This window comes from Thamnophis sirtalis, unplaced genomic scaffold, assembly GCF_051295495.1.
Source record: "Thamnophis sirtalis isolate CommonGarterSnake01/CBP01778 unplaced genomic scaffold, rThaSir2_p1.2 scaffold_11, whole genome shotgun sequence".
NCBI lineage: Eukaryota > Metazoa > Chordata > Lepidosauria > Squamata > Natricidae > Thamnophis > Thamnophis sirtalis.
This window is the reverse complement of record NW_028261391.1, coordinates 44,563,792-44,588,096: the sequence shown is the minus strand read 5'-3', so window position 1 is coordinate 44,588,096 and position 24,305 is coordinate 44,563,792. Positions and strand designations below refer to the sequence as shown.

Genomic DNA, 24,305 nt, shown 5'->3' with positions numbered 1-24,305 from the left:
ATACATGACCTGTCTGGGGCCACACTCCCAAAACGCTGGATCAGAATAAATATATGGGGGGGGGGACTCATTTGTGTGCTTCCTCAAATGCCACTCCAATGCTGTAAACAATACTTTGCCTGAAAAACATTGTGCATCACAGGTGATGTCAAAAATAAGATAAAATGTGTACAGGAAATACACGGACATGGATAGGTGGAAGAAAACATTTTTGATGTGGGATTTTATTGGGGGGGAGGGGAAATTCTGGTCAAGAATACGTTTTGTATTCACTCCTGGAAACAATTCCAAAGTTTGAGCACTGGAAGGATATTGAAATGTGCATTATTTGGGACTTTGCATATCTCGCTATCATATATTGTCAAAAGATGCAGAGTTGCAAAATTTTATATGCCAGAGACTGACTGACTGCCACTTTATAGACTGCCTCAGTAGTTTGGCAGGAAAGCCTACTTCTTCCCAAAACATTACATTTTATGTAAATTAAATTTTTCCATAAGCCAAAATATAGTTTTAACATTTTTTTTCATCAAGTTCCTAGTTTTTATCCCATCTTTCCTTGCGACACTGAGACAACTTGAGATTCAAAAGGGCTTTCAATTAAAGTATATTTGAAGAGAAATGGATATTGATTTAGGCTTACTTCCTGGGCAGGCCAGTGACTTGTAATATACAAGAGAAAAAGTCAGCCTTTATGGATTGTTTTCTTGTCCTTTTGCTTTTCTAAAACAGAGTTTAGCTGCTTCAATTGAAGGCAGAAATCAGAGTAGAAAGTTTTCTGAATTATAAAACAATAAAATTAGGTTACAAAATAAAAGTTCTAATCACGATGTCCTTCACTAAAAAGCTCTGCTGCATTCTTGAAGTTGCTTTCTTTTTCTTTCAACTTCCTCTGGTTCTTCTAGGATTAATGTTTTCTGCTACTAGTCGTATGTTTTGGTGTATGCACTTTTCACTATGTCTGCAGAAATTGAGGCTGAACCCGGGCTACTTTGCGCAGTTCCTTGCCATGCGTACTGGGACACTGCATTTCACACCAGCTGATTGGCACCATCTGTAAACCTGAAATTTAAAGAAAATCAATATTTATATAGACATACCACCCTCTTGGGGGAAAAAAATCACTTCCCTTTGAAAATTACCCTGCAATTAATTTCTGATATTGTCACAACCTGCCTATCTTTAAATTCAGGAAAGATAGTCCTTGACTTACAACCGTTCATTTAGTGACTCTTCAGTTACAACGGCACTGAAAAAAATGACTTATGACCATTTTCCACACTTATGATCATTGCAGCATCCATATGATCACGTGATTTACATTCGGATGCTTGACAACTGACTCAGATTTATGATGGTTGCAGCATCGCAGCCATGTAATCCCTTTTGCACCCTTCTGACGAGCAAAGTCAATGAGGAAACCAGATTCATTTAAACAATTTTGTTATTAATTTAAGAACTGCAGTGATTTACTTAACAAATGTGATGAAAATAAGACGTAAAATGGAGAAAACTCACTTAAGAAATTTCTCACTTCACATAACTTAGGTTCAATTGTGGTCGTAAGTTGAAGATTACCTGTAATTCCAGTTCAAAACGAGACTCTCAAGAATAGCTTTCATCTGAACACTGAAAAGCAGCTATTTATGTGGACAATACCATTTTCCCGAAAATAAGACCTCCCTGGATAATAAGCCGAATTGGGCTTTTGAGCGCATCTGCTAAAATGACCCCCGCCCCTGAAAATAAACCCTCCCCAAAAATATTGGAACACAGCAGTGGCCATGAGGTGACCACGCTTGCCGCCTCCTGCACCTCAAAAATAAGACCTCCCCGAAAATAAGGCCACGCACTTATTTCGGGGATCAAAAGAAAATAAGACCGTGTCTTATTTTTGGGGGAAACATGGTATTATTCTAGATTTTCCCATTTATATATAGTGACACAGCATAAATGATATTTCCTACAAAATCACCTCTGCAGAGTGTTGAAACTTAAAAAGGTACCAGAATGTACATTTAATCTATGCTTTTTCAATGTATTCAGAAGATAATTGTTCTTACCTGCTTCACTATGAGCCACCACTACCCCGAGCTCATTTTCTGCTGTGGTCAGCAAATAATTTGATTGTGCATCCCCTAAAGAGATCTAATCCCACACGTTAAGGAAAAATGTTTGAAAATTTCCATAGAAATGTAGGCATAAAGATAACAACAGAAAAAGGATACAACTTTGGCCAAAACAATATCTCCTGGACGGAAACTCTTGTAAACCTCTATCTATCAGCATATAAAGTAGGAGGAAAGAAGAAAGCAAATGTCAAAATGCGAGGACAATTTCAAAGGACAAATGTCTCTGGAAAATAGAGCAATGAAGCTTGGATTAAGAAAGGTTTGAAATAATTATGACATTTTAAAAAAATTCTGAAGTAAGATACAGGTGGCCCTCACTTAAACACAATAATTGAGACTGGAATTTCTATCACTGATGTAAATGTAATATCATATGACCATACTCTTGAGCATGGTCTATGGCATTCCCAGCACTCTAGTTATTGCCATTATGCAAATTATTGTGGGTAGTTAAGGCAGACCTCATGTGATCCAGACTTCCTGCCAGCTTCCTCATTGACTTTGCTTAGAGGAAACCAGCAGGGATGTTTGCAAATCACAACCAATGGTCCAAAATCCAGGCAATTTGCAAAGTGATCATGATTATATAAGCATGGGGGGGAGGGGGGAGCTGCAACAGATGGAACTTTGAGGACTGGTCATAAAGTATCGCTTGTTCAGTGCCACTATAAGGTCAGGTGGTTGCTGAATGAGTGGCTGTTAACCATTTGTATTCTTACACCAGGAATCAAATCACTACCCCAAATAGGCAACTGAATTCATTTTTGTTCCTAGCATGTTTTAGCCATCACCTGAAAACTATACCAATACATGTGGAATAAAATGATTGAACGTTTCTGTATGTTCATACACATTAATGTAAAATATTTTTCTGCCATATTTTCTTCATTTGATATAACCAAATATAAAGCCACCTGACCTTGTCCTTCTCTGTAGCTCGGATATCTTCTCTCCTATAATGGAAGAGAAGATGAAACCATAATTTTGCCATTTTCCTCTCTTACCTCTTCAACTAATCTTACAAAACAAGTGACTTTATCTTCCCTCCCCATCCTACTCCCTCCCATCCCATCTTTCAGTTACAGTGGATTGTTTATATTTTTACTGCATATGGGCTTATTATATTTTATTTTGTAATATTGTAAACCACCCAGAGTTACCCTTCTGGTAAAGTGAGCATCAATAAAACCATCAATAAATTTAATAAATAAGTAAAATAAAACATGTATATTGTGTAATAATGTAATTTAGAAAGAGGAATTAGCTAATTATATGAACAGATTATAATCAGCAGAGCTTTAGAGTCAACAATATTTCCATTTCTCATTATCAAATATCAACAACGAGAACCAGATGGAGTATTAACATAATGTAGTTGGCTTATTCTAATGCCACCTTCAAAAGATGTCCACAAACAAGTTTTCTTCATACCGTATTGTTCCACGGAATGGGGATTTTAATGGTGTAGAACCAACATACAAAATATGCACCTTGGCAAAACGAGAATTAATACTGCAAACCTGAAGAGGAAAAGAGGAAGAGAGAAAGCAACTTTTAGCAACAATCTGTTCTCTCTTATAACTTAAGGACTGTAATCGATAATGCTTCAGTTCCACATAGTGAAAATAACCAAGCTAACCTCCAAGCTAGGATATATAAGCCTTTTCTTTCTGCAACATCACAGTGGGCCTACTAAATATTGAATGCAGGGACTAACCAACTAAAAAACATGTAAAAATAAATGCAGACAGCAACACTGGCAATATATTATGATTATAATTGGGATCTAGGTTTTACATACTCATTTTATTGTAGGGAAAATGATCTCACATTTAACCAATACCACAGAAAGATTAGACAAAAGCCTACCGTATTTTTCAGAGTATAAGACGCACCAAGATTTTGAAGAGGCAAATTTAAAAAAAAGGTTTTTGCACTGCAGACCTCCCTGCTTTTTTTTCAAAAAAAAAAAAAGGGGGGGCACGAATAGCTTTTAGAAGGCTTGTAGAGTGCTCCTGGGAGGTGGGGTGGGACCAAAAATGAGCAAAAAAATGGCCCGTTTTTCACAAAAACAGGCTCGTTCTTGTCAAAAAAAAGGGCATGCATAGCCTTTAGGAGGCTTATAGAGTGCTTTTGGGGGGGGGCAAATTTGAGCAAAAAACGTCCTGTTTTTCACTCATTTCTGCTCTCCCCAGCCCCCAGGAGCACTCTGCAAGGCTCCTAAGGGCTATGCACGGCGACTTTGGTGAAGGGGTGGGTGGGAGGCAAAATATGCTGTATTCAGTGTCTAAGACGCCCCCAGATTTCCAGCCTCTTTTTTGAGGAAAAAAGGTGCGTCTTATACACTGAAAAATATGGCAATTTGTTTCATTCATCACACTGTTAACAAATTTAAGGTGAGCTTCCAAAGATGAATGATCTGTAGGGGGAAAAAACCCTACTCTTCACTTATGGGTAAATATGGCATTCTATCTATTTATATTACCTTTTATATTCTTGACACTAATACCTGGATTAAAAATAACAATGAAATTTTTAGATAAATATGCTACCTTGCAAGTCACTGTGGCTCCCACATCAGGCAGTAGCTGAGATTCCACATCTCTCATCACAGAGATTACCGGGAGCTGTAGGGAGTGTGAAAAACCAGCATGATTCAGCATTGAGTATTGAGCTACCACCAAAAGATAAGTTGAAGTCCAACCCCTTCTGGATTACCAGTATGTCAAGTCATTCAAAGCATGAAATCATTATCATTATCCCGCACCCCACTATCATCCACAGCACACCACTACATGCAGTCCTTGTTTAATGATGTTTCACAAATTATAATGTTCTTGGAAAGGGTGCTTTACAGGCAATAAAAGACTTCTGGCTATTGTAAAATATTGCATTCTCCCCCTTCTCCGTTATATGACTGGATTTTGCGCACTTGGCAACAGGCTCAAATTTACAACTGGTTGCAGTGTCCTGCAATCATGTGGCCACAATTTGCTATGTTATTTTTACTGGTTTCCAGCATCTTTTGCTGTTTCTGTAATCAGACTTATAATTATATGATTCATTTAATGAACATGTGATTTAGAGTTACAATGATTACATGTTTAGCTTAATGACAGCTGTAAAAATGGTAATAAAATCAGGTCCACTGACATGGGTGCACAACTTACAACTGAAATCCCAGATACAACTGAGGTTAAGAAGTTATTTCTATGCAGAAATACTTAATTCTCACCATGCCATTCTCACTTTTCTTTATGAAACAACCAGCCAAAGAGGCAAAGATGGAACCATGGCGTGTGTAGGTACCATTCCCAGGGGTTCCTTCCTCTAAACTGCAGAGTCGCTCTCCTGTGAAACCGAACACAAGCCCAAACATTTTATTTTCCGACTGCCACATCTTCTCATGTTCTAAATCAAGGGTGTCAAATTTGCAGCCTGCGAGCCAGATGCATCATGTGCTGGCCATGCCCCCCCCCATTTTAGCAAAGGGAAAAGTCACAATATGTCACGTGACACCATGATGCGACTTTGACACCCCTGTTCTAAACACTCATGTCTGATTGCTCTCACTAGAAATTACTTCCTCTGTGACACGTGCATAAGTTTGTGTGCAACAAAAAATAGATACCATAGATAGAATAAATGAGTAAAGAAAAACATAAGAACACAAGAATAAACCAACTGGATCAGGCCAAAGGTTAATCCAACAGTTTGTTTCTCACCATGACCAAGGAAAAATCTCTGAAGTGTTTTCAAACAGATGGTATTATACCTATAGGCATGTAGTCCCTAATTGGGATATGACAATACATCTCAAGACTGGAAGCCTTTGACTGATGTCATACATGAATTTATCTAATCCCATTAAAACATCCAAATAAATTATTTTTGTCACATCCTGAAATAAATTCCACAAAATAATTTTGCACTATATAGAAAAATGCTGTATTTTATCAATTCTAAAGAGTTAACATCTTCATAGAGGTATCCACTAAGATTCCAAGATTAGTGTCAACTGGAATTTCTTTTGTGTATCTGTACAGTTATGGTATTTTGCCTAAAAGTGATTTAAATTGAATCACACTTAATTAGATATTCATCCATTTTAAACATATTCTTCTGGAGGTTTTCATAATCACTTTTGGTTTTGACTATCCTAAGTATTTTAGTATCATCTGTAAACTTGGGCAGCTCCATACTTATGTTTAAGATGATTAACAATTAAGCTTAAAAGCATTGGTCCTCGCATGGGATCTTGTAGAATTCACTTCTTACTTCACAGAAAAAAATCCAATTTATTTTTAATTTCTGCTTTTGATTTTTTAATTAATTTGCAACCCTGTAGGAAAGTTCCATGGCTGCTAATTTTACTCAACAGCCCTTGAAGAAGAACTGTAAAGGTTTTCTGAAAATCCAAGTACACAATCCAAGTACACAAAGTGCTCTGGTTGAAAGCTTCTCCGAAGCATCTATCTAAACCACTGGAGAGGCTGCTAGAATAGATGGTGAAGACTTATAAAATGTATAATATTCCACCTAGAACCGCGAAATGTTCCTTTGCTAGACAGGGTCGAATGACCATTTGTTGTGGAAAGTAGAGGATTCCTCAACTGAACAGAGGGTTGATCTGGATGATCTATCAGATCCCTTCCAGTTACATTCGTAGATATATTCTATGAACTAAAACCGGCGCCTAACAAATCCAATCCGGTTCCTACAAACCAATTCACAGAGCCCCCAATTCAGCCCCACAAAGCTCTCTGGAGCTGAGCCCAGGAAATTAGCACTCAACCCGGGAATGGTCCCTCTTACAACGGCTCCCATCCTTCCCTCTCCCAGTCACCCACCAGGAACGCAGTAGCGCACAGGAGCCATGCCGGGCTACGGAAAGGACTTCGCGCTAGGCCGCCTCTTCCCCGCGGGTGGCTGGAATTTCCATTGGCCGATTCCAGGCTCACGTGACTTCCTCCAAGCACGCGTTCTTCCGAACAGCAGCAGAGCAACTGTAACTAGGAGGCCGGCGGAAAAGAATGGGCTTTGAAGCGCATTGCATGACGGGAAGTGTAGTTTCATGTAGCTTAGCCAACGTGTAGTCGCGCATGTGCGAATAAGGATAAGGGGGGGGGAGGGGAAAAAATGATGCCGGGAAGGCTGCAATTGTCGAGGAGAGGTCTGTAGAACGGGGTTGATTGAGCCCCCAAAATGGCAGCTCCAGGTAAGCGGGGAAGAGTTGGAAGGAAACCGATTTGACAGTGATGTCTATTGGTGAACGGCCTTTTTCCACGTCTTTGGGTTTCCCCGGCTTGCGCCTCTAGAAGTTCCTGCATTGCTGTTTAGGGCTTAGCCTTCTTGCTGAAGACTCTGATGGTCCCCGTGCTCTGGGCGTTGATGTTGCTTGTTGCTGTGAAACGAATCTGGGATGAAGCTTCCTTCGCTGGCCGAAGAATTGCCTAGCCTCCTGCTTGAAATGCGTGCGGGCAAGACCTCTTTTAGGATGCTTTGGTTTCTCGCGTCTTAAAAGGACGATTGGCCGAAGCAGACGTGCTTCTCCTTCTTTAAGCCTTGGCCTTCTCCAAAGATTCCGATGAATAGATGCGACAATTGCTTTCTTTCTCCTTCCCCGTCTGCGATTGATTTTTTATTGCCAAAGCCATATGTGTGCCTAAGTAGCTGAGCTTTGCACAAAGGCGGAGTTACAACCCGGGCACACCTTTTTCAACTTCGAGAGTCAGAAAGTATTACAACCTTTAGAAAGCGGTTCATTGGCTCTGCTTCCCGGGTTCCGTTATGTCGTGGGTGTCTTGGTGTAAATTTGGTTGGCAAAAGGCAATGACGGGAAGACAAAATATTTGTGTGTTACTAAATATTCAGTACATGCTTACATTATTTTTTTCTGTAGCCTACTCGTGCTTAATGAATTAATGTAAGCATTTTGTCCTGCAAGAATAACCAGGATCTTCTGATCTTCCCTCTAAATATCCTACCCCAAGAAAATTACTGGTAATTGAGATCTGTTCTTTGTGAATATTATACAGCGATTATACAATGATTTGACAACATTGGTTTTTAGTGCATAATTTTTTGGACAACAAGACCTGTGCTAAAGTATTGCACTTCCCACAGCTGCCAAATGAAGTGGATTCAGGTAATTCTTGACTCACCATGAAATATTTGCGTATGAGAAACTGATCACCCTGCTTAACCTATGTGGTCATAATCTGTATAGTCATATTGTCTCTTTACAAATGGTGGGGACTCTTAATACATGGAGGAGGGCATTATTGTATTTAAAATAGGTAGTGGAAGGCCAGAGAATTTGAGGCAATGATGGAATGCAAGCAAGACTGATTTAGATTTTTCAGGATAGTAGTATTATTGTTTATAATTTTCAGGTTGATTTTACAAAGCTTTCCACATGATTTGTTGGTTTCTTCTGGAACTTAACAGGAAACCACACTCCTGCACTTGGTGAATTATCATCAAACTTCAGAATGAAGTTCCTCAATATCAAAGAAAGAATTCCACTTTGTATGCCGAGATAACATTAAGAATAAATAATATGTTTTCTATTGACTATAGCAGAACTCTTATTTGAAATAAGAACTGGGAGGAGAGAGATATTAATATTTTGTTGGCATAAAACCAGTAACAGTTGTTGCAGTTTTAGACAGAAACATGTAGGTCTAATTTTACATTGGCTAAAATTTAATTTGATCTGCCACAGCATCACCTTACCAGGGTGCTTTTGGCTCCCACAAAGGACTTCTCAGAGTCATTCTCACTTAATATTAATTGGCCAAGATCAGTTTTCTCCAGAGCTCATCCAGCTCAAGTTCCTTCTTGTTTTTTGATTAGCAGCTGCTTGACGCTGGAGTTCTACAAAAGGTAAAAGTCATATTTTAAACATTTGGCCTTCCTTGCTGGCCATAGACTAGTCCAAGTGGGATGATTGGCTCAAGTGAGGCAGAGATGCCAAGGAAGAGATTAGTTTTGAGAGGGATTAGTGATTATGGAATACGTTGGTATTTAGAAAAGATAGAGAAAAAAGCATGAATGAGGAATGAAAGCAATGATTTTTTAGAATAATTTCTAGCTACATTACTTATTCTTAAATCTAAAAGTGTTGTATAAAGTGTATCCTATTCAAGAGTATTGGGCTAAATTCTAGTTATTCCTTCGCTGTTTAAATGATGTTCGTGTTGGCTAGAGATTATGGAGAACCGATGTCCAATATCTCAGAGAGGTGCCTAATCCTGGATTACAATTCCAGACCATGCCAGTTTCATCAGTTCTAATATCCTTACCATTTGATATATTTTTGGCTTCCTCTGATTTAGTCCTTTTTCTCCCTTTATTATGATTTTCTGCAGTTATGCAGGGGAAAAAGAAACCCAAACATACCGGTAATCATAAAAGATATGCTCTTCAGGCAATTGTAGACCAAGTTCTGAGCACAGCCTGCATTCTGAATACTATATGCATACAGGCACACAGGTATCTTGCTGTTCAGCCTAGGAAAGTAAGCAGAAGCATCAGTAAAGTCAAAACCTTTATTGCTGTGTTATTATCCCCATTGGTATTATGGAAGAGGGCATAACTCTTCCATTAATGCTGCATTGGAGACATCCAGAGTGAGTGATTCCCCAGCCACAATGGGGAAAGATTTCGTTGCAAAGATTCTTCACCTACGCGCAGTTGGGCATTACCTAACAAGATGACGATGGAGCAGTACCCAGAGCACTGCTCTGAATGTTTGGTGCAAACATTTTCCTCACCAAGCCCTGTCATATACTTTCTGACACTTCCTCCTTTCTTCCCAGGTTCTGAGCTGCAGGGATGAGGAGTCGCCGGCGGATGTACTCCGCTGTCATGCGTCTCTTCCTGAAGTGTTTGCGGATAGGTCAGCGGCGTCGGTTCTGGCTGACCCAGCAAGTGGAACAACTGTGGCTATATGGACATCTCTGTTTGCGCTCTCTGTTTTACAACTCTTTTGCTGATGGCGACACAGCTCTTGATGCCCTCTTTGAGCCTATATATTGGCTGGTAGATCATGTCACTCGTTGGTTTGGAGTGGTGAGTACTTACAAAGACAAACAAAAATTGGGGTGGGGGTGGGGGTTAAGGAGAGATATTTTCTGTATTAATAAAGTTGCCGCTCTAGTTTTCAAGCTACATACATAGATATTTCAACCTCATACCGTGTTTCCCCAAAAATCTGACATGTCCTGATAATAAGGCCATGCCACATTTTTCTGGTGGGCAAAAATATAAGCCCTCCCCCACAAATAAGCCCCCTGGACAACCCCCCACCTCCGGCCAGGCAGAGTGCCGCTCACCAACCTAGGGGTATCACGAAGTTGCCAAGCCGCGGGAACCGGGGGGAAGGCAAAGGTGATTGCGTTGCTTGGTGCCTTCGGGATACCGCTAGGTTGGTGAGCAGTGCTATGCCCAGCTGAAGACGGGGGTTGCCAGGCGGCTGCTCTCTTGTGAGCGGGCTCCCAAAGAGCTGGGCACAGTAGCCACCCGGCAAACCGCCTTTCCAGCCAGGCACAGCACCATTCACTGACCTAGGGGTATTGCCAAGCCGCGTGAGTTCCTGTTCACCTTAGCCTGGCTCCTGTGGCTTGGCACCTTCGAAATGCCTCTAGGTCAGTGAATGGCGCTCTGCACGGCTGGAGAGGGGAGTTGCACAAGCGGCTGTTCCGCTTTAGCTCGCGCGCCTCCCAGCCTCATGATGCCCTGGCCCAGCTTTCCCTGCAGAGCCAGAGCATCTCCGCTACCGCCACCATTCCAGCGTGGCTTTTTCGGTGGCTTCCAAACTGAGTGTCCCGCAGTGGCCGCTCTGGGCATACGCTCTATGGTTGTACGCTCTGGGAGTATGCTCTATCGGCAGCTGACTCTCAACCATAGAGCGTACGCCCAGAGCGGCCATTGCCAGAAGTCTCAGTTTGGAAGCTGCCGAAAAAGCCATGCTGGGATGGCGGCAGCAGAGGTGCTCTGGCTCTGTGGGGAGAGCTGGGCGAGGGCATCGTGATGCTGGGAGGTGCATGAGCGAAAGTGGAACAGCTGCTTGCGCAACCCCCCTCCAGCCATGCAGAGTGCCATTCACTGGCATTTCGAAGGCGCCAAGCCGCGGGAGCCGGGCGGCAACGAACAGACACTCACGCAGCTTGGAGATACCCCTAGGCCAGTGAATGGTACTGTGCCTGGCTGGAAAGGGGATTTGCCGGGCGGCTGCTTGTGAGTGTGGTCATCTCATGGCTGTTGTGTTGCGCTGCTGCGACAGCACAACACAGCCGTTCGCCCCCGAGGCTGTGCCCGGCTCTTTGGGAGCCCATTTGCAAGAGAGCAGCTGCCCGGCAACCCCAAAACAATAAACCCTCCCCTGATAATAAGGCCCAAGCCATATTTTGTGGGTAAAAAGAAAATAAGACCGTGTCTTATTATTGGGGAAACACGGTAAGTAAAGCCAGGAGATTAAAAAAAGGACTGAAATTGCAGGAGGAAGTGGCATTAGGACTTCATAGAATCTGCTAACTATTATCTCTTTTGGCTTCCCAGAAAACAAAAAGGGCTTAATAAGGGGATGTATCTGCCATACACCCTTTCTCTTCAGAAGGGCTGACTTGGAATATAGTGTCTTGCTAGCGCAAATTCCTTTATACCTTCAACAGGTGTTTGTGGCTCTGGTGATAACACTGACCACTTCTGTGGTGGGCATAGTGTACATTTGCCTCCTTCCAATGATTCTCCAGACCTATCCCATTCCCTGGATCTTCTGGCATATTGTCTATGGCCATTGGAACCTTGTCATGATTGTTTTCCATTACTACATGGCTATAACTACTCAGCCTGGTTATCCACCACAGGTAGGACTGAGGCTTTAATATTTATATTTGGACTTATTTTATTATTTAATCTTTCTTTAGATTCATAAGCAGGACTGCTCAGCATGGTTTCCAGCCTTTTTTCTGCCTACCTGGGTTCACACAACTTACTGAACTATCCTCCAGCCAACCACATTTCAGCCTTATGTGTTCTGCAAACCATATGGTTAATTTATGATTCAGTGTGTTGTGTAAATCCAGAACATTGGGCTCAGTTAACTATGGGTAAATATATTGTGAAAATCTGACCACTAGTCATTTTACTATGAAATATCATGGACCAAAATCAGCTGGAGTTGTTTACATGCTGTGAACAACAACCGCCCCCCCAAAAAAAGAGTATGCCAAGGGTCAGAAACACTGCCCCAGAATTTCTGATCGTTAGCTTTGATAAGAATGAAAAGGCAATACCTTTTCTACTCAACAATACTTACCCAAGTATTTTTAGCCAAAAGTCTAAGAAGCTATGCTCCACCATGCTCAGAAATGCTGCTTTTCCCTTCCTACAGCACCCAAAGAATGATCTTGCTGCTGTGTCAATATGCAGAAAATGTATTGCCCCCAAACCTGCCCGGACCCACCACTGTAGCATCTGCAACAGGTGAGCCATCATTGTGTCAAATCTGCATTTCATTTCTTTCATTCTTCCCTGCCATCTGTCCTTTTTTTTGTGGGGGGGGGTGTCATCCTTGTTTTTTGAGAACCTTGGAAAAAACTCTACTCTTGGCCTCTTTTGTTGCAAGGCACACAGCGACCCCATATGAGGTTCTGCAAGTTTAATTTCTTGCTGTTTCCTCTCAACGTATGGAAATTATTAATTAGATTTATTTCTGCAAATCTGTGAACATGAAATATGAGGCATACAACTCTCATCCAGCAGTTCTTAGGAATCTGTTAGTCTTCATTCTGATTGCTAATTTTCCTTCAGTATATTCCTGCTTGTTATATTTTAATAAACTGCTCAGATAGTTGACTTAGAATAATACGTGAGCACCAATGCATGCATTTATATGGTGCAAAGTTTCTCTGAGGTAGACGCGAAGTGTTAATGGTGGCATTTTTTAATCTCATAATTGCCTCAGCAGTAGGACTGACTGGCTTAAGCTGTGGGCTTTTGTTCTGTTGTACAAGTCTAATTTTAGAAGATAGTATTTGTAGCTCAGGGTTGAATTGTGGAGTCCTGACTGTTCACTGAGCTTGAGTGTTTTCTTGCAGACGTTTCATTATCCAGCTAAGTCACATCATAAGCACAGTCTAATGTTCCCTGTATTGTGTTTCAGCTGCATTATAAAAGTTTCGGATAATTTTTTTCCAAAGGGAAATTTGGACTGACACATAAAGCAGGGTTGTTTGTAAGAAGAGGGGGAAAAAATTGCACAAACCTGATAAGTTCCTATGTACTGATCTTGTATAAGGTCTGTTACTGCTGGGATTACAAATAGATTCTAGCTATAAATCTAAATCTACTTCTCTTCCTCTTGGTGAATTTGAATTTTTTGCACTCTTCAGCAATTAAAAATTTAATTTCATCACCTAAAGCAATAAAGACCAAACATTTGCTTTCAGTTTTTAGAAATGAAAGTTAGCCTTTTCAAATAGCTAACACTGTACATTTTATTGTGATTATGCATCTGTAGAGTACACAGTCTTATCTTTGGGCACAGAACATTAGCTTCTTTAATATTAATAATTATGAAGTAATCAATAAAAATACATACTTTGTTTTTAATCATAATATGCCAGCTGCACTGATTTCCAATTTGCTTCTGGGTGCAATTTAAGGTGCTGGCTGTTATCTATAAAGCCTGTATGGCACAGGGCAGGGTTACTTGAAGGACTGGCTGTGTTCTACCACTGCTGCCTGGTTAGTTCAATCCTGAAGTTGGTGTGTTCCTAGTTTCCTTGAGATTGTTTCTCAGGGCCTGAGAAGGAAGACTTTTCAATAGCAGCAACTGCACTCTGGAAGAGGTTCCCCCCAAGATTTGGATGACCCCAATTCTGCTGTTTAGAAGAGCCATGAAGATCTGGTTCTTTACCCAGGCAGAGTGAGACTTCTGACCACCACACTTGCCATTTTTTAAAATCTTTTTTTTCCATTTTCTTGATTTTATTATAATTTCTGTGATTGTTACAAGCCAATCAAAGGTATTGAGAGTAGGATAGCACACAAGCTTAATACATTATTATTCCCAAGACTGGGAAATAATGTTCATGGTCCATTAGGTCTCATATTAAAGGTAATATGCAACTCAGCCGCTGGTTTATTTTGTTTTGACCTCTATGGTTGAACTGTTCCTTTGTTAATAGTTATGCTGCATATCAACAACCCTTCTGTGATTAAAATTAATGCCGTTTCCCTCTCACAGGTGTGTGTTGAAGATGGACCATCACTGCCGTATCCTTTTGCAGGTCTATAATAGGACTAAGGGTAAAAGATCAGGTTCAGATGGATTGTTTGTTGAAGAAATCTAAGTGATTCTGTTCCCATAAACAGAAAGAAAATAATTGTCCAAAGCAAGTGATTTATGGCATGCATCAGGAAAACGTTTGACGGCTTCTCTGTTTAACACAAGTGGTTCACATTGAAGGTACAAAAGAATGCTGTGGGAATTAGGTGTGAGCAGCGTTTGTAGGCTGGGCTGTTGTAAATGGGAAAAGGTTGGCTTTCTCCCTGGAGTTAAAGATCTTTAACCTGAAGAGACAGCATGGCTTAACAACTGTGTGGGACACTACAATCATCGCTATTTCTTCTCCTTCATGCTTTTCATGACCATGGGCTGCATCTACAGCAGTATCAGTGGCTGGGACATGTTCTGGGAAGCTTATGCTGCCATTGAGGTGAGCACAGGAGGCAGACTGTTTTCTTTAGGGGAAAGGCCTTGAAACCTGCAGAGGTGCTGCCCTATGCAGCAGGGGTGCGTATAGGCCAAGAATTAAACGAGGGTAACTGGTGGCCTTTTTTCCATCCGATAGAAAATGAAACTACTTGACAAGGAGAAACTGCACGTGACAGCCAATCAGGTGGGGTATCTGCTCATCAGCTGCTCAAGTCAAAGCAGGACAGGGCATATAATGGGAGTTTAGTTTCATTTTAGTTCCATTCTGATTTTACAAAAGTGATTGTCACAACAATTCACTTTTTATTTCCTGGGCAGACACACCTTCCATTCTTCCTCACAAGGGAGCTATGGAACACCATTCAACTGGCATTTTGTCCCTACACATGGAGGGAATATTTCCCAAACCAGATGTTTTGTCTGCTTTTGAAAGACAAATGCTAATGGGGAGTAAGGAAACTGTGTCCAGGGTCCCAGTGCTCTGCCCATCTCTCTCATGACCATAGTCTTTGTGTCTTAAAAATATACCAGGCTTGCTTGTTGTGCTTTCCATTTCATTTGTTCGTCCTAGAAAGCCCTTGGCAGCTTCTGGCTTGGGCCACTGCTTTCTCTTCCCTGCATTCTTACTTCCAATTGTGGCAACATCTGCTCTTACTTGCAGACTTACTCCCAGACACCACCACCCACCTTTTCCTTCCGCCAGCGAGCTTTCCACAAGAGCATAGTGTACGCCTGGGTCCTCTGCAGGTAACTGATCTAGTTCTTTGGTGGAAAGAGGTGGGAGGGGAAAAAACTACTTCAAGAAATTTTCAGAGTGCTTCCAAGTCAATCTTGGAGTATCCCAGATTGCATGGTCCTCCAGAGGTATTCCTCTCAGCACAGTTCAACATCCTTGTTTTTTAAACTGTTTCTCTCAGTTCAGTAGCCTTGGCATTGGGTGCCCTCATGCTCTGGCATTCAGCCCTCATCACCCGTGGTGAGACCAGCATCGAACGACACATCAATCGCAAAGAAAAAAAGAGGCTACAGAAAAAGAGCAAGGTAAAGGAAGAGACTGAATTTCCAAAAGGGAGAAAGAAAAAGGGGGACAGACCCACTCAGCTGCAGACCAAAAGTTATTTTTAGCATGCCTAGCATGTCTCTTAAAACCTACAAATCTTTTAGATTTGCCTGTTTTTAACTTTCCTGTCTTTTAGAAACGCAAGGCATTTTTTACACTGCAGTTCATCATAGCTTTAAATTTTATGCTACTTTATTTGGGTTATTTTAACACATTTAGAAGTCTATATACGCATCATCATCATCTAGTAAAGGGTTTAACCGTTTTTCCCCTCAGTTGATTGTTTCTGTGATTTTTGATGGTCTCCCCTATAAGGTCTGTGTATCACAGATAAACTATAGGCCTTTCTTTACTAGCAATTTAGAATTTATCAAGTAGCTCAGATAGAGGGAATTTTGAGGACAAACTTTTCAAGAGCATTTTCTTTTACTATGGTTGACACTTCTAACAGAAAAATTCAATGCCAATTACCATGAGCTTGCTTTATTGTATATTTTAAAGTTGCATTGTATGCAGTTTTATTGTTAAATATCTGAAGTCCTTGCCAATCACACTGAAATACATGCAAACCTTTTCTCCTCTAGAGGAAGAATGCTTGAGTTAGAATCAAAATAATTGAATTGCATTTCATTCCCCTTTTCTCTTGGCTCTAGATATTTCGAAATCCATACAGCTTTGGTCCACTGGGCAACTGGAAGGTTTTCCTGGGTGTCGAAAGACAGAGGTAACAGATATGCATGTACTACATAGCATGGATGCTCCAGATGAGGAAATAAATTATCATAACTGGAATTACTTAGACTCATAATATATGACTATTCTAAGTACCTGGCAATTAGAAAATGCTAACAGAAGCACTATTAAAACAGACTTCCATGTCTTCCTGCACTACAGGAAGTTCTTGATTTACAACCACAATTGGCACCAAAATTTTGGTCAAAAGTCAAGATGCCATGTTTCCAGTTTATTTTATGACTGTTTTTATGATGGTCAAGCAAGTCGCCACATTCCTTAAGCAAACCATGTGGTCATTAAGTGTGAACCCATTTTATTTACTGGGTGCTTTTTGCTGGAAAATGGAAAACAAAGTTGCTAATGATCACATGATATGGAATGCCACAACCCAGTATAAATGTGAGCTGGTTGCCAAGCAATCAAAATGTGATCATGTGACCACAGGGGTGGGATGGCAACCATAACTTCAAGAATGGGTCATGAATACAGTACCTTTTGAATGTATTATAACTTCAAACGCTCATTAACCAGTCATAAATTGAGGACTACTTGTACACATTTCTTACTGAAGCCTTGTTCTTTTTCCCAGACACTGGCTCACTCGAGTTCTACTACCTTCCCCACATCCCCCTTATGGATCTGGCTTGAGTTGGGAAACTCCTCCTTATGTTGCTCAACAGAAGTTGCCACTTTTGGCGATTTGAGATGGATGAAGAAGAAAGTGTCCCAGCCGGTGGAAGACCTGAAACCACAGGCTTCTTTCATTGGAAAGCATAACAGAATACATGGTCCCTAAACTGGCAGGCTAACATCACAGTGGCATATCTGCAATGAACTGCTCATCCCACAGGAGACTGGAGAACATCCAGCTGCAGTCGGGGATTTATTGCCTGTGTCTGTTTTGTTTTGCACACAGTCCAATGGGGCTGGAGCAAAGTATTGTCAGTTTTGAAGAGGGAGCAAGTAGTTCTTTCTTGTAAGGACAGATTTTTTATCATAAAAATAAATATAAAAAACAACCATCTCCTCTTTAGTGGGAAAAGGAGCAGTGAAAAGATTGAATACAAACTGTTGATTCATAACTAACAGCAGTAGACTTTTTTTAAAAAATATATAGTAATTATTTACTTTTAATACTGATTTCTGATTCAATGGTTATTTCAAGCAACAAGCAGTATTGAAACTAAACAACATGTCCATTACCAATCTCTATCCAGGCTATATTCAACAAGTTATTTTTCCAGTCGATGGGACAAATTAATGTTTCAACAGCTACAATTCAGCTGCAGCTCTAGAACATATATGGTTTATTTCTATAACACACTTAACAAGGTTATTTAAAGAGACAGGAGTCTAGAGTTATCTCTTCCCCAACAGGCAGAAATCTGTACTGGGTTTGACCTAGTTAAACCTTCACCGATATAATACACTAATAATGAGAACATGGCATGATTGGCTAGTAACTCTTTTTGTAGCAAAAAATCCCCCCTCCCTTAGCCAGAGTGGCCTTGCCTTTCGCCATCTATTTATCAATAAAGCACCAGATAAGCTGTTATGCAGAGTATTGAAACTAAATAGTCAAGCATTTAAGCCTGGAACCCCACAGTTTATTAAATGTTTATGTTCAATGAACAGAACATCCGAAATTTATTTTATGTAAACAAAAAAGGTGAAATGGTGTGGCCTTTAAACAGAACTTTTCAGCAGTCCTTCCCTGCCTTATATTCCAACAACTTTTACTCTTGTGAAGTGTAGCTTTTTCCTAATATTCACAGTAGTATAAACTACCATGATTACTGTGCAGTGATCTATTCTTACCCACTTTCTGTTGCAATTCTGCTATATTCATTAATGAGATTTCCTTTGACATTACTAAATCAAGGAAACCTTGTTTTTTTACAGTATCTTTTACATCAGGGGAGCATCCCACTGTTAAAGCTTTTCAAAATTAGATTGAAAAGGAAATGCTTCACAAAAATCTAGGTGGAATACTATTCATACGTTCTAAAAACAGCACTAATAAAGAATATAAGGTATTAGATGTTGCCAAATTTACATCTAAACAACAGTTTCATCCTGACATTCTAAACACTTAACTAGCTTCAAACTGTTCAAATCAGCATGGTGGATGATATTATGCCCACATCTCCCTTACCATCATCTCTGCTTCATTTCAATTATTTTAGGAAAGTTTTATTAAAATAAATGCGAGACTAGTTTACAGCAAAGAACCAGCCTTCACTATTTTTATTTCCAATATCATTTTTCAGCTCCAAAAGTATTCTTAGAGAATAAAAACAATGAGTAGTTTCAGCCCAGCACTTTTGTTTCCCGAAGTATCCAACTTCTCCCCCCCCCCCCCTTCAAAGATAAGCAGGGACAGCAAGTGGCAACCTATAGCTGGTAAATTGGTGTTTTATAGAATATCACATTCCTGTTGTCAACCATATTATAACATACTCTCAGCACTCTAAATGAGCCTTACTTCTGCTTTCACCAGTTTATATTTTCTCAAACATATATATGTATACCCAAGATAGCTAAACAACTGTCTAAATAACCCTTTCCATAGTTCGTGTCATTTGTATTTAGAGTGATTCTGAATTTTATAATTATCCCAAATTGTAATAATTTATTTTGCTGATGACTACACGTGTTTCATGTGTGCAAAATTATTATAAATGAAAATTGTTTGAATTCCTCTAGTAGACATTAGCTATGGTTTATAGTGGTTAATTTTTATACCGCTAAATGAGGAATATAAGAATGTAGTACTCCAACAACATGATGAAGACTAGCAGAACTGAACTTGCTATGCTCAGTTCAATGTTTTTCTCTTAAGAAGCATCTTCTCCAGAAGCTTTCAACAAATGGTTTATTTATCTAACCCCATCTATTGCACGCAGGAGATTCTGCTACCTCTGCCATACTGCACTGCAGTAAAAAGTGAGGCTTGAGGGTTGCATCCACTGTGGTTAGGATTCCAGCAGCCTATAGAAAATGCAGTCCACCCCTAAAAAGGAAGGAAACTCCTCCGTTTTTGTCCAAAGTTTTGCTGAACTTCTAATAAAAGTGGTCCAAGGCAAACGGACAAAAGATTGTCAGTCAGGATTCACAGTGAGACGTTTCACCTGCCAGGTGTCCCAAGCAGAAACCTGTAATAAATAGATGACAGATTTAGATGAGAAAAGGAAAGGATACACACTGCAAACCATGCTTTCCAAAGCTTATTATCAAAGTCAAATTATTCAGGGCCATTTAAGGATTGTATGACTAGTTTCTTACAGAAGCTTTTTAAACAGCTGATATCAAGGAGATCTAGTTGATCAGGGCTGCTATTAAAAATTAAAGAAACAGTACTATGTAAACCTTCTTACCATTCTCCTCGTGCTATGACAGCTTCTTTACGTACAAGGCGCTTCTTGTCATCCAAAGGCTTGGCCAATGCTCGAATGACTCGTGGCTTGAATGGGATCACCTGTCAAGAATTGGAAAGCAGCCCTTTAATGAGGACTCAACTAAAGCCCCACTTATAAACCAATGAGGGAAATGAACTGCCAAATTACCAGCCACAAGTGCTTTCACTACTTACCACTGGGGTAGGTAAGGAGGCAAGTGCATGGAGGCACTGAAGTGCAGCAATACGGATTGCCTGCAACACATAAAAGGCAGGAAATTAAGCTTCTTCCAGATAGAAAAGGAGAAAATAATCTGAGAAAGGAAATACCACTCTCCTCACCATGGCAGAATTGTCTGTTAGGTTAAGAAACTTGCCCACAAGGGTGTCGATGTGGAGATGCATAACATGAGGTGCATCAAGTAGCAATGGCTGTACGCAGCGTAAAGTTGAAAGCTGCACCACATGGTCAGAACATGACAGAGACTCTAGCAACAGAGGCAGCAACTGTGGAAATGGGCAAAGAAGAAAAAAAAGGGCCACATTTCCTTTATTATTATACACGCGGATTTAAGGAACCCCCAACAGGTAGAGAACCTTGGCCCTCGTTTCATACTCACTGTAGGCAGCTCTGTTACTAGCACTGGCTTGGGCAAGTGATTTAATATGTGAGACAGGCCCTTCAGGTAATTTGGTTTCACATCTGGAAGAAAAAAGGTTTTTTTAAGGTTAAGCTTTTTTTTTTCTAGAAAAATATCACCGCAACATCCATTTGCAATAGATTCCAACAGCCACAGATCGAGGCCCATAGTGAAAACACTTGTGGGCAGTAAAGAGAAAGCCAAGTCATTCTTCTATTTCTCAATACTTTCTCTAATCATGGAGCTGGACAATTAAGGCTGAAAATTCTCCTGTCTGGCCCTCAAGCAATAATAGAAAGTCCAAACCTTGCAAGAAATAAATAAAGCAGGAAAGAGCATAACGTTCTTTTTCTCCTATGGAGAGAATATACTGCCCAGGAAAGGCTCTTTAATGAAACATAAGATTTCTTACCAGGAGTAGATGTGTGGAAACGTTGCACCAACTGGGGCACACAATCTGTGAAGAAATGCTGGCGGAACATGAGACGCACCTCAGCATGACAGCTCTTGCCCAATACATCAGTAGAATCAGCCATGAGCAAAGCAAAGCCATCGCCCACTGCAGGGCCAAGAACAGTGTCCCCCAAAAGTTGGAGTAGCTGTAGAGCAAACAACGGCAGGACATGTTTAAGGAAAAGGTCAAAGAGTCGAGGTGGCGCAGTGGGTAGAGTGCAGTACTGCAGGCCACTTCAGCTGACTGCTAGTTCAGCGGTTCAAATCTCACTGGCTCAGGGTTGACTCAGCCTTCCATCCTTCCGAGGTGGGTAAAATGAGGACCCAGACTGTGGGGGCAATATGCTGACTCTGTAAACCGCTTAGAGAGGGCTAAAAGCCCTATGAAGCGGTATATAAGTCTAACTGCTATTGCTATTGCTATTAGGCCTTTATGAGAATCCCAGCTTTTCTCTAGAGCTCACCTTGTCAGTCAGTTGTGTGATTAATGGGTGGTAGCGTAGCAACAACGCTTTACTCACCTGCAAGGACAAAAAAATACAATAAACTCTGAAATTAGCATGGAGGAAGGATGAGTGTGCATACAACATTATTCAAACTTACCCACAACAGCAGAGTAAGGGCCTGGCGTTGATAGGGACCTTCATTCAAGCCTTGTTCCAACATTTTCATGGCCATTTCCAAGAGCTGATCTAAGTGTGGCCCTGTAAAGAGTAGAAACATAATGAGCAACTGTTACACCTGTATTACATTTTTTCTAACAGTTAAACTGAGTAATACGTAGCACAATCCAGTCTTACGGTTTCAGTAGCATGAGAATATTACTCTAATTCTATGGCTTTCATTTATTACCTTCTGGGTATTTGTTAATCAGTCCTGCAAAGCATTTGGCAGCGGCAGTAGCAGTGAATGGGCAGTCACAGGAACAGCTAAGAGCTAGTAGCTCACGCAGCAACCGATCCTGCTGAGGAATTGCCACCTGCAAGGAAAGCAGACACTGAAGAAGAAGGAAGGTAACAGAAAACTTCCCACTGGCACACTGGCTTCTCACCTTGGCATCACATAGTGCAGATCTACTCTCAAGTAAATTTCCAAATATTTCTGACCTACGATATCCACAATCCTCACCACCAGCAATGTTGATTAGAATGATGGAAGTTGATGTGTGGATGTTTTTGAAAGACCATAAATCATCCCATCCCATTCTCTAAAACTCCACTGAAAATTCTCCCCAGGACTCACTGTTCTTGGCAGTGAACATACAAAGGCCATAAGGAGAGCAACCAGTCTTCTTGGGGCTGCCACCGGACATGGTCCATCCTATAGAAAAGACAACATTTTTACTATGCAGGCTATCCAGAACTTTCTAAGAGTGCTTTTCCATACACAGCGAGCCATTTTGGTGTAGTGCTTAAGGTGACTAGAAACCAGGAGATCATGAGTTCTAGTCCTCCCTTAGGCACAGAAGTTGGTTGGGTGATTCTGAGACTGTCACTTGCTCTCAGCTCAACTCACTTCAAGGAATTGGTGATATGGGGAAAATAGAAGGAGGAAGTCCTAAGTACACCACCTTGAATTGCATCAAATAAATAGCTGGCAGAGATTGCTCAAATACCTGAAAGGGATGAAAAGGGCTAGGATAGTTGTTTCCAGGCAAGAAGGAAAGTTCTCCATCCAGGAAGAGAGGTACCACTTTGGACACACTCTGGGCAGCCAACCTGCCATGATATAACAATTGACATTATATTAATACAGAGAAATGTCAAGAGAATAGTGAAAGAGATTACCAACACCTCTCCTAATCTTGGATTTACGTCAAGCACAAACCCAGTCTTATTCAAATATTAAATTGTACAGCACTAGAAACCGCAGGAAGGAACCTGTTACTCACTCTGGGCTTAAGTGCATGCAGGCTGCACTGATGACTAACACTATGGATGATAAAGCCTCTTCTGTTAGCAGAACTTTGTCAAGTGTTGTTTGAGAATTTTCTGAAAGTGGTAATAGAAATTGAGATGTTAGTTCTTATTAGTTCTTTTCAGGGGTCCTTCCAATGTATTGCCTATTAATGGCTGTTTCACAGAGAAGAAATTGTAACACAAGAAGCAGCTCTAAACAGATGAAGGAGGAATAAAAGCCAGCCAACATATAAATTTAAACACACAAAACTTTATCTCTCTTCTTGCTCAGAACTCAGAAGTACGAAGACATATAATATCATTAGTCAATCTAGGACTGGAAAAAAGAACAGTCCAACCTTAACTACAGGTACTGCTAAAATTTAGTTGAGAGGGTGTAAAAGAGTGAGTATTTCTGCCATCCTACCTTCCAAAGCAGCTTGTACTGCTAAGCCTAGCAAACAGGGCACCACCGCCTGATGGAAATACCAGTATGTCTGAGCATTTTGTTGGCACTGAAGGGCGACCTGTTGCAAGCTGTGGCACACAGATACCACTGAATTATTATTTGCTGGCCTTTTACCTGCAAAAACAAGAGCAATTTTAAAACCCACAACTCATAGTATTATTAAAAGAACTAGTACTTATTGATAATTTATGTATTTGAAAAATGATCACTACATTGTCTGTGGTTGAATTATCACACTGTGGCATAATTATTAAAAGTACATTATTTGCAAAGTGATTCCACATGCAATCATTTTGCTCCTGTCCATTGCAAGTGAGCAACCAAACCAGAAAGCCTATAATTTCTATAAAATGAATCTGCTCAAAACAGTAGATTCTAAATTTGTACTGACCTCAAAACCAAACTTTCAAAACAGATTTGTTTTATTTCATACTTCCATTGTTATACTACCATTTGGAGGCTGGAATATTTCATTTTCTTTTCTTTTTTTCTTTTTCATATTTTATTTTCCCTCTATTGTATTTCATTTGGATTTCATCATTCTTAATCCTCTTATTTTACTCATGACTATTATTTTTTGAGTTTTGTTATCTTCCTTCATTGATTTTTGTTTCTTTCCTCCATCCACCTATACCATTTATCCCATATCTGGTAGAATTCTGATTCTTCTTTTCTCTGGATTTCTTTTGTTAGTTTGTCCATTTCGGCACAGTCCATAACCTTTCTTATTATTTCATCTTCGCTTGGGATTAATTTGTTTTTCCATTTCCGGGCAAAGGCAATCCTTGCCACT

At 40.4% G+C, this 24,305-nt stretch overlaps 3 protein-coding genes across 5 annotated transcripts in view; 1 reads left to right on the top strand and 2 right to left on the bottom strand.

The window, feature by feature from the left end:
* Window positions 1-196: 196 nt before the first annotated feature.
* On the bottom strand, window positions 197-7,120 carry EXOSC1 (exosome component 1). The gene is made up of 8 exons (XM_014066545.2): window positions 6,983-7,120; window positions 5,368-5,483; window positions 4,685-4,759; window positions 3,564-3,652; window positions 3,052-3,085; window positions 2,229-2,279; window positions 2,064-2,148; window positions 197-1,062 (listed from the first exon to the last, which is right to left on the bottom strand). The coding sequence occupies exons 1-8, from the start codon at window positions 7,008-7,010 to the stop codon at window positions 956-958; spliced, it is 585 nt and encodes a 194-aa protein (XP_013922020.1). The 5' UTR covers window positions 7,011-7,120; the 3' UTR covers window positions 197-955.
* A 96-nt stretch (window positions 7,121-7,216) lies between these two features.
* ZDHHC16 (zDHHC palmitoyltransferase 16) lies at window positions 7,217-19,002 on the top strand. 3 transcript variants are annotated; one of them, XM_014066551.2, is made up of 11 exons: window positions 7,217-7,350; window positions 9,956-10,208; window positions 11,810-12,004; window positions 12,532-12,623; window positions 14,389-14,417; window positions 14,727-14,860; window positions 14,996-15,043; window positions 15,521-15,606; window positions 15,777-15,900; window positions 16,573-16,643; window positions 17,244-19,002. In XM_014066551.2, the coding sequence occupies exons 2-11, from the start codon at window positions 9,972-9,974 to the stop codon at window positions 17,356-17,358; spliced, it is 1,131 nt and encodes a 376-aa protein (XP_013922026.1). In that variant the 5' UTR covers window positions 7,217-7,350; window positions 9,956-9,971; the 3' UTR covers window positions 17,359-19,002. The 3 variants fall into 3 exon arrangements, with proteins under 3 accessions (XP_013922026.1, XP_013922028.1, XP_013922027.1); XM_014066552.2 differs by lacking the exon at window positions 7,217-7,350 and adding an exon at window positions 7,491-8,280; XM_014066553.2 differs by lacking the exon at window positions 14,996-15,043.
* Window positions 18,872-24,305, bottom strand: part of MMS19 (MMS19 cytosolic iron-sulfur assembly component) — a 27,413-nt gene continuing 21,979 nt past the window's right edge. The window contains exons 19-31 of the mRNA XM_014066550.2: window positions 23,471-23,626; window positions 23,037-23,136; window positions 22,761-22,863; window positions 22,388-22,465; window positions 21,998-22,124; window positions 21,749-21,849; window positions 21,610-21,666; window positions 21,105-21,291; window positions 20,672-20,754; window positions 20,394-20,558; window positions 20,247-20,306; window positions 20,032-20,132; window positions 18,872-19,809 (exon numbers count right to left, since the gene is read on the bottom strand). Coding sequence (XP_013922025.2) covers window positions 19,782-19,809; window positions 20,032-20,132; window positions 20,247-20,306; window positions 20,394-20,558; window positions 20,672-20,754; window positions 21,105-21,291; window positions 21,610-21,666; window positions 21,749-21,849; window positions 21,998-22,124; window positions 22,388-22,465; window positions 22,761-22,863; window positions 23,037-23,136; window positions 23,471-23,626 — 1,346 coding nt within the window. The 3' untranslated portion in view covers window positions 18,872-19,781. The remainder of the gene's footprint in view (window positions 19,810-20,031; window positions 20,133-20,246; window positions 20,307-20,393; window positions 20,559-20,671; window positions 20,755-21,104; window positions 21,292-21,609; window positions 21,667-21,748; window positions 21,850-21,997; window positions 22,125-22,387; window positions 22,466-22,760; window positions 22,864-23,036; window positions 23,137-23,470; window positions 23,627-24,305) is intronic.

Coding starts and splice junctions, on each gene's coding strand:
- ZDHHC16 (XM_014066551.2), top strand. CDS start 9,972: ATGAGGAGTCGCCGGCGGATGTACTCCGCTGTCATGCGTCTCTTCCTG. Junction 12,624..14,388: donor CACTGTAGCATCTGCAACAG/GTGAGCCATCAT, acceptor TCCCTCTCACAG/GTGTGTGTTGAAGATGGACC. Junction 14,418..14,726: donor GAAGATGGACCATCACTGCC/GTATCCTTTTGC, acceptor CTGAAGAGACAG/CATGGCTTAACAACTGTGTG.
- EXOSC1 (XM_014066545.2), bottom strand. CDS start 7,010: ATGGCTCCTGTGCGCTACTGCGTTCCTG. Junction 5,484..6,982: donor TGTGCGCTACTGCGTTCCTG/GTGGGTGACTGG, acceptor TCGGTTTCACAG/GAGAGCGACTCTGCAGTTTA. Junction 2,280..3,051: donor GAGCTACAGAGAAGGACAAG/GTCAGGTGGCTT, acceptor ATATGCTGATAG/ATAGAGGTTTACAAGAGTTT.